General features: G+C 46.6%; 1 protein-coding gene across 1 annotated transcript; it reads right to left on the reverse strand.

Moving 5' to 3' along the window:
• Nucleotides 1-4,681: 4,681 nt before the first annotated feature.
• Nucleotides 4,682-6,804, reverse strand: LOC144168871 (uncharacterized). Its single transcript, XM_077697862.1, has 2 exons — nucleotides 5,515-6,804; nucleotides 4,682-5,401 (listed from the first exon to the last, which is right to left on the reverse strand). The coding sequence occupies exons 1-2, from the start codon at nucleotides 5,743-5,745 to the stop codon at nucleotides 5,027-5,029; spliced, it is 606 nt and encodes a 201-aa protein (XP_077553988.1). The 5' UTR covers nucleotides 5,746-6,804; the 3' UTR covers nucleotides 4,682-5,026.
• Nucleotides 6,805-8,850: the final 2,046 nt, after the last annotated feature.

The following is an 8,850-nucleotide window of genomic DNA, read 5'->3' on the forward strand; positions in this document are numbered from 1 at the left end:
AAAGGTCTTCAAGAGTGCAGCTTTGTGTTGTGGATTAAATTTTTCGCAGCCTGCTGTGAAAAGGTACATTTTGAACGAGTGGTGCCACTCGTGCCATGGAATGGCCGGCCTCCCCGAGTCCGGCAGAAATGGAGGTGGCTTCGCGGCTATGTCAGCCATCTTGACGAAATACTCATCGGAGTGGTGCTACTTTATGTTACCTTGTGAAGTTTATTTAAACCTGGTGCAAGAAATACCTGGAGCCAGTTGGTGATATCCTGATGGTTACATGTTGCTGGATGTAGTTACTCCGTATTGCTTGATGAAGGCCAATTTTGGAACTATGCCGCTGGCCGCCGCCTTCTCCCCGATGCGGTCGATCGCGTAGGCCTATCGCTCTACCAAACCTGACTGAACATTTCAGCAGAAATACACAAACGAAAAACTTTAGGCCAGTACGGCAGCTTACATGTTATTCAAGAGATGTGGGTGCTTACATTTTCCATGGTTCAAGAGTCTACTGCGGCATTGTGGAGTCGCATCGGCGACGGCCCTGGAAGCGTGAAGCAGGAGGCGTGCGCTCAAATTGAAGACTCAAGCCAAAGAATAATTTATGCAGTCACATCATATATTTACTCTGGCTGATGTCACGGTTAGGCCCTTGGTGGTAGAATCACTTGACATCAAAACCGAAACCTCCAGACACTACAAAAACATTCAAGCAGACGACTAATGAGGAGGTCTGACGCTCATCGCAAATGTGTAGAGGTTCACTGCGCTGGTGTTTGATTGCTGCCAAGAAGCACGTTTCGCTGTCACAAACCACGTGACCACAACAAACGAGCTATTTCAGTACTGCGCCTTAAAAAAAGAAGTATTTCGCCAGGCTTTATGTAATAATATTCTTCGTTCAGCTCGAACTCGATCACATAAAAGTTTGGACAAGCGCTAAACAACTTTTTCGAAGGTGGCACATAAGCTACCGATACCTCCTACACAGCCCCACTGACAGCCATCACCAAACGCACACCCGAGGCCCAACGGCCTAACCTCGCATTTGAAGCACAGTACAAAGAATATTACTTACCAACGGCCAGGACGAACACGAAAGCAAATTTGCCGTCTTCCCACTCAATGTGTGACGGGCTCTTTTATACACCATTTGCACGTTTTTCCAGGTGTCCAGCCAGTCCACAAAATCGCTGAGAAACTCAATTTGCATATCAGCCATACCTCGCACTAGCTCTTGCATAGAGTCGTTGAGTCGCCACCCCTTTGATGGAGTTTTCACGTTGACAACGCGCCACCATTTGTGTATTACCTCAACGAAGGCTGCTGTCTCTGTTGCATAAAGCAAGTTAAGCTCTGCTCCAAGAGTTCTTAGGGCTTCTGCAACAAATGGACCTTAAGTGCCAGCTTCATGTTCTGTCGTTCAAGGTTTGAGGGGTGCAAAGCCTTGTACGTCAATCCATATCCAAACTTAGAAAGACTATTTTTTTCTGACGTGTGCAGGTCCCGAAGGGTCTTGAATGAAGCTCCATGGACGAGAACAGGTGAACTCGTGCTGTTGAACTGGGGGTAGAAAATGCAGGGCCCCGGATTCTTTTGGTTGAGCCAATTGTTCCTGGTACACTTTAATAAGTGCACTGAATCTACAACGTAGAATAGGGTTTCTGAAGAGTCATCCGGATGTGGGTACACTGTATCTACAGTTCTTGCTTTTGAAAACACGGACATTACCTTCCTGTTCATGGAATTGTTGTCAGTCACAACTGCAACTACCGTGAGCCTGGCTTCTTCATGCACTAAAATGACTTTTCGAAGCACTTCATGCAACTGGCTGGCATCAATGCTGAATACAGGAAGAATGTGGGCTACATCCGTGTGTGATGATAGCAGGCATTGTGTCATGAACACGTGTGCAGTTTTGGCTGCTTCCGATGAGTTAGAAGCCGTGCCTGTAAGTGAGCCACCTTTGTACTCAAAGTACTGCTCGATGTGTATTTCATCCATCATCAGCGTGACGTATTGTTCGTGTGGCTCCAAAAGCTTTGCTCGATTCTTCATGTACCTTAAAAAGCCTTCACCATTTTGCTCCTTTGCAGGACTCGCATTGTAGGCACTGCAAAGCCTCATTATTGTAGACTGATGAGGCAAGGTCAACTTTCCAGTGCTTTGTACAAATTTGTACGCATGAGGAGAAATGGTATAAAACAAGCTGGCAAAGACAATCAGGTCTGCTGAATACCTTAAGGCTCCTCCTTCTTTAAGGAGTAGGTGCAGCTGCTCTACCATGAATGAAAGGGCTTCTTTTTTTGAAGCAAAATGGAGAGACGAGCTAGTTGGTGAACAATTTCCATGAGTGAAACTTAAGCGCAAAAGTTTTACAGGGACGAGAAAGGGAACGGCACAGGCGCTTACTATCAACTGAAAGTTTTATTGAAAACGAAAACACATTTATACCACCCCCAGACCGAACAACCCAGCACGTGTGCCCTTCGCACATGCGTACGGCTGTACAAGAGAACAACCGCCCCATTCCCTTCTCGTTTCTCTTCTCCTTTCCCTCATCCACTACCCCCTCTCCTTGAGAAGTTGCCCTTCTTTATTTAAAATACTCAGCGACGGGTGACTTATACAATCGGAACCCTTAAAACGGATATGGAAGGCTTCTTCAAATTTCCCTGGTGGCACGGTCTCTGTGCTTAAAAACAACTTCTGTGTCTGTGAAGCGTGGCTGACAACCGCTTTTAGAACAGTGCAGCGCCAGGTGTGTGTAGGGCTTTCCTTTCAAAAAGGAATGATGCTCCCTCAGGCGTACATTAAGACAGCGGCCTGTCTGGCCGACGTACACCCGGCCACAGGACATGGGAATGCAGTACACAACATTAGTCATGCAACGAACAAATTGGAGCCTGTGTTTTATCAAACAACCTCGTGGGGCCGGGACGAATGGTGGATGAACTGCTGGGTGGGCCGGGACGAATGGTGGGCACAAAGCTGCTGGGTACGTTGGTGAAAATGGTGGGAATGAAAACGTGCTGGGTCGTGGAATGACAGGATGGCGGCTGTAGGAGCATTTTTTTAGTCCAGTGTGGCACTATATGCCTGACCTATATTTTTAAAATACTCGGAACATATAATTATTGTCTTGAGCAGCACATGAATCGGAACATTCAGTAGCAAAAGCTGTCATGTCCAAGTGAGTAATTTCATAGCACGGAGCCCACGACAAAATAACGCATGCATAAATTTGTCTCCTCTGTGTGCAAGTTGTCATGCATAGATACAGTATGGCTGCAGACACTCGCTGCCAAATGTGTAGCAAGTAACGTGAAGGCATGCGCTCACTCCACAGGTTTATTTTTCTGGGCATTCTTCGGAATGCGGACCCGCTTGCCCTGGTGACCCTCTTCTGTGAAGAAGTTGCGTAGGTACTTTCGCACGTTCTTGATCCACACGTCCGCAGGGGGCCCGGGCAATGGATGCAGGTCCACGGATTTGGCCAAGCAGTCTGAAAGAAAGATGAAAACCATGTATACTCCTCCATTGAAGGTTATAGTGATGGGAGAAAAAAAATTTACGTGTTTGCAGTTAAGCTTAATATCCCACACACCTCACAGCAGTGTGTAGCTTCGTGGCATAACTAAAATGAGGTGCCACCAACTTGTTCGCCTTCAGTTTCCTTTGCTTTTCCACTTGGTTTTGTCAACTGACTTTGTGTGAGCACTTGTCATTGTTACATGTTGCGGCGGGCTTTGGGCCTTGTCCATTCTCCCCCGTGGACTTTTTTTTATATATTTCTTATTTAGTCGACTTTTCATTTCACTCTACTGGCCTAGTTTGTGTACAGTCGAAAGCTTTACGACAATAAACACAGGAGATCGTGCCGCTCTGTACCTGCAGCGCACCGTGGTGAAAGGCTGACACACTCTGAAATACATTTAGTGGACACACTCCCTGAAGAAAAGTGCTGGAACATGCCATTGTCTGTGGCAGTTCTGTCAAGGCACGGGGAAATATCAGTGTGTGAAGATACAGCTTTTTTTATCACCCTGTTGGGAAATGAGAAACAAACTTTCTTGTTGCTTGATTTAAAAATAACTGTCTTATTGCTAGATAAAATGCCCCCGATCTGCAAGGGCTTTCTCTGCAATCGCTTCTAGGTATTGTGACGTAACTACCACCGCAGAGAAGTGTGCGATCAAGCGATATCGGGGAGAGTGTCTGGTAAACGTGCAAACTGTGAACGCATGACAGCCTGTCACCAGAATGCTCTGCATGTAGTCAGTGTACTTAGTCTTACTGTACTTTTTCAACTTCCTTTGTTTCACCCAACCATGGTTACTGCCGCAAAATGAATGTGCAGTAGATTTTTAATGCAAACGCTTGTTCTGCAAGCCCTGCTGAATTTGCATTTTCAACACGTAAATGCGTACAAGTGTTCCGAAGCAGAAAAGAATTATCAACTTGCCCCGTCTTCCTTGTGGAGCTTCCCTGGGGCGATCGGTGCTCTGGCTGGTCGGTTGCGGGGGTAAGCTTAAGGTTTCCCGCACAATGGGGACTTGGCTGGCACTGGTGGGGCGATCGGTGCTCTGGCTCGTTTGTTGCGGGGGGAAGCTTAAGAGTTCCCGCACATTTAGGACTTGGCTGCCACTGCCATGACTGGATCTGGGGCCTCGGATGGTGGTGCCTTGAAAGTCATCACTGGGGCCCTCACCACTGCTCCGCGTGTCTTCCGGGATGCAATCATGGTACCTCGCATTGTCTTCGTATACATACTGAAGCACATCTGCGACGCCAGGCGAAGTACCATGCAGCCCTGGAAAACATTTTGCGTAATGCAAAAAAGTTGCAAATATTTTAAACACAAAGTATACTGATATAGCAACGATTTAAATGGTAGAAAATCGGCAGTTTTTTACGTGCATCCGACAAAAATGTTTTTCAACACAGCTTGTACGTTCTATCAACAATAACAAAAGCACAGTCAACCACATGACATAAAAAAAGAAACTGCTGGACTCATTGCTGCCCCAGTAATAATTTAAGAGTACTTTTTTACAACAGTGTACGATGAGGAAGAACTCTGCAAAATGTTATCTGTGCACCTTTTGGGCACCGCTCCGGGCAACGCTATTACAGCTGAGCAAGTAGAGTCGAACTTCGTTAATTCAAACTCAAAAGGGCCCAAAAATTTGTTTGAATTAAAACAAGTTCGACTTAACAAACGCAATTGAAATACACAGAACTTTGCTGGGACGATCCGCTCTGCCGCAGTGTCGGAGCGCTGGTGCAAGCGGGCGACAGTTATTTTTCGCACCGCCGACCGCTTATTCTGATAACCGAACTCCTTTGCCAGGTCAAGCGTATCTTGCAGCAGGTGGTATTTCTCATCGTACTGCTCTTCAGTACCGGACCTGTAACGTAGCGCATGAACTTCTGAAGGTGGCAGGTGACAGGCAATGAAGCAAATGCCACACTTTCTGTCAAAAAACGCAAGTGGTAGAATTTGCAAATGAAAGCAGCACTTATTTTTAAGTTTGTGCGATCTTCATGCACGAACTGTGCTAGCAGCAGGTCGGAACGATTGCGGATGGTCCGCACAGTGAAAATCCTGTTTGTGCCGGCTTCGGTGTTTTTGACGATGACCGGCCACGCTTTTGTGTCCTTAAATGGATTTTCAGCGCAAATTTCCTTTAATAAATTTATGTCGTCCTCGACGGTAAACCTTGCTCGGGTCGCTTGCGCTTTGGGGTTGGCCATTTTTGTTGATCACGCAAAGCTTCGCAGGCTGCGAGAGTGACGCAAGCTCCTTGTGGGGCCAGCTTTGGGGCGCCCGCTATTTCAGCAAAATAGCGTGTGCGCTAAACGCAATTGCAAAACCCCAAGGGCGGCTTGGGTTCTGCGCATGTGCAGTACGAGGCCCCAAGACGCTTGGCGGCCCCAGAGCGTTGGGGCCCCCTATTCTAAAACTCCCTATAGTAAGCTTCATAAACAAAACATGAAGCCCACGGCAACAGTGATGCCAGGCATAGGGCGGTTATAACAGTAGTTAGTGGCCAGTGGGCACTGCTACGCGAAGCTAATACTGGGATATTTTTGTTCAGCGTGCCAGGTTCCCACTGGTGCTACAAGTCTCGTTTCACCTTAGGATGTAGCAGTTCTAAGGCTATGCCGCGTGGGGGTTCGTCAAGCCATAGCAATACATGAAAAAGCTAATGCCATATTCCTTTCCATGGAGTTCACAATGACAGCAGAAGTGATAATCAAAAAAGCTTCAGTACAAAACACGGTTCCATACGAAGCATCTGGTGGGCTTCAAGATACGAATTAATCCCGACTGCATTTTAGCTAATTCCAATCCACGTTAGCATCCCCGGATGATGTTTGTGGCTTTGTACTACTTGGCAGCAGCAAGTGCCTCTGAATGCAATGGAAACATTAAAAGGTTCAAAACTGGATGCAAGTGCAACAGAAGGCATTACAGTAGTACTGAAAAAAAGATTTTATAACAGTCCCCAACCTGCAATGCTTTCAACAAGTGTTAAAAACGGCTTGTGATAGGGCCATAATGACAAGTTCCTTAGCCCAATTTCTGATGTAACAAACTAAACATACGCAACACCATGGCTGGGTTGAAAAGATTTTCTTGCAATTTTTTTTTTAATCTGGGGACTGGCTAACCTTGTTAGTCGGGTAGACTTCCAGGGGCTCTGAAGCACACTTGCTCCTGAGGACTTCTGAAGGCTGAGGACTTTGAATACTTCTGCTTGAACAAGTTTGGTCCGTTTGCATTCCTTGGCCACCGCCATGCCTGGAGAGCAAGCCAGAAATCAGGGTCAATCCTGCTACAATTTGACAGGAAACTGCAACACTGGCATTTGCATATACCTGCAATTTACTGTAAAGTTACGAAGGAACGCCCACCCAAGCTACAGAGATATCGTGTGAAAAATACGGGATAGCCGCTTTTTTGGGTCAGGCGCAAAAAAAACTACAAAAAGTGGACGCACCGCCAACCAAAACTGTGATGTCAAGTAAAAACTACGAGATGGGGAACTTCGGTCAGTTGCCGAAAGGACAAATTAGTGACCGCATCGACACATGAGCAGATGATGCGTGTTTGTTTTGTTCATAATTGTCGCTGAAGGCATCGGACGATGCGTCGCTGTCAGAGTCAAACACGAGCTGCAGCACTTCGGCAAAGTTCGGTAAAGCTCCCTCCTCGTCTGAAAGTCAGTGTGGCCGTTATATGCACAGTCGGGGACGGGGTGAAGTTTGACATGTTACCTGACACAAAACATACCACGTGAGTAAAGTGGAAGGCGACCATTTCCTCTGTTCCCTTCCCTTGAGAAGAAAAGCACAAAGCGAAGAAGTAATGTCAGGAAAGCTGTGACCGGTAGGGCACCTTGCACACCCCTACACCAGAGAAAGAATTGATAGTGTTGCAGCTCTAACTGGGCCCACACAAGTTTGGTTACATGTGGGAAATTGTACTTCCGGGTTCCAGTTCAATGGGTCACACGACACACATTTCAGGGCGGACCTCACGGAACCCCAGGTGTATCCATTTTGCGGTTGTGACACTGAAATCACTGTGGCCGTTCGTGGGCAACCATTCTGGCTACAAAAGAAAAACAGCTGAATGTTTGCGTTTGACAACCGGTGGATCATGAAAGAAGATGCCCACACATTTTATGACGACCCTATTTTAACATCTGAGGCAATTCAAGCTCTTGAGTGTGTGCACGAATGTTGCCCATGATATATTTCTAAAACAGCAATGAGCCGCGAATTGAACCACAATGCGTGTATAGTAAGTACATCAAAGTGCAGTTCAGTGAATGTCTTCACTTAAAAATTCACCAGCAGTCGACACTTTCAGGTCGTGCCCATAGGCGGGTTTGTTCCCGGAACTAGTGCCGCATTGCAAACATCTTGTTCGCACTTGAGGAGACCAAACGTAAAGAGGCCGAGTTGATCGCGAGGGCTGATCATTGAGGTTGGAAATGGCAATCATAGGATAACATGAAAGAAGGTATTGGTACATTGTTGTGTTGCCTATGGTTGGCACATGTATGCGAAAATTCAAGATGTTGTTCCCTGAAGAGTTCACATGATAAAGTGTTTAACCCAGAGGACACGTGTCCAGGCAAAGGAAGAGAGAGAAAGAAAAAAACAACTTTCACTTGCACTTTGAATTGCACTCTCACTTTGAAGGTGCTTTTTAACTGCTGAGTGCCGAAGCATTCAGCTGAGGGCGATAGTGAATGCCAGAAGAAACACTGTTGATGAACCGCCGGTCACATTCGTTTTGACTGCTTGGAAGTTTTCTTGCTAGTAGGCAGAATGTAGTCCTGAAATTTTGATGAAAGTTTCCTAGTCCTGTGTGGACGGTCGGAAGTTATTGATGCACTGTATTGTTCTGTTGTTGACGTTCTGTACTAATATTCTTCCTGCAGCTCGAACTCAATCACATGAAAGTTTGGACAAGCGCTAAACAACGTTTTCTAAGGTGGCATATAAGCTACCAATAGCTCGCATACAGCCCCACTGACAGCCATCACCAAACGCACGCCAGAGGCCCAGCGGCCTAACCTCGCATTTGAAGCACAGTACAAAGAATATTACTTAGCAACGGCCAAGACGAATGCCGCAGCAAATTTGTCGCCTTCCCACTGAATGTCGACGGGCTCCTTTAACTCTTTCGCGCACTTTGGGTTGTCATTCAGTCGGCACTGCAGGTCCACCGATGTCAAACTCCGTAAGGAATACACGTCCCATTTGGCATCGTTTGGCCATCTGACAAGCACGTGTGCCGCCATAGACTCGCAAGGGAAAGACAGCGGCGATATGAGTAGCCAA

This window comes from Haemaphysalis longicornis, unplaced genomic scaffold, assembly GCF_048455015.1.
Source record: "Haemaphysalis longicornis isolate Haplotype H1 unplaced genomic scaffold, Haemaphysalis longicornis Haplotype H1 scaffold_2, whole genome shotgun sequence".
In the NCBI taxonomy this organism is placed as follows: domain Eukaryota; kingdom Metazoa; phylum Arthropoda; class Arachnida; order Ixodida; family Ixodidae; genus Haemaphysalis; species Haemaphysalis longicornis.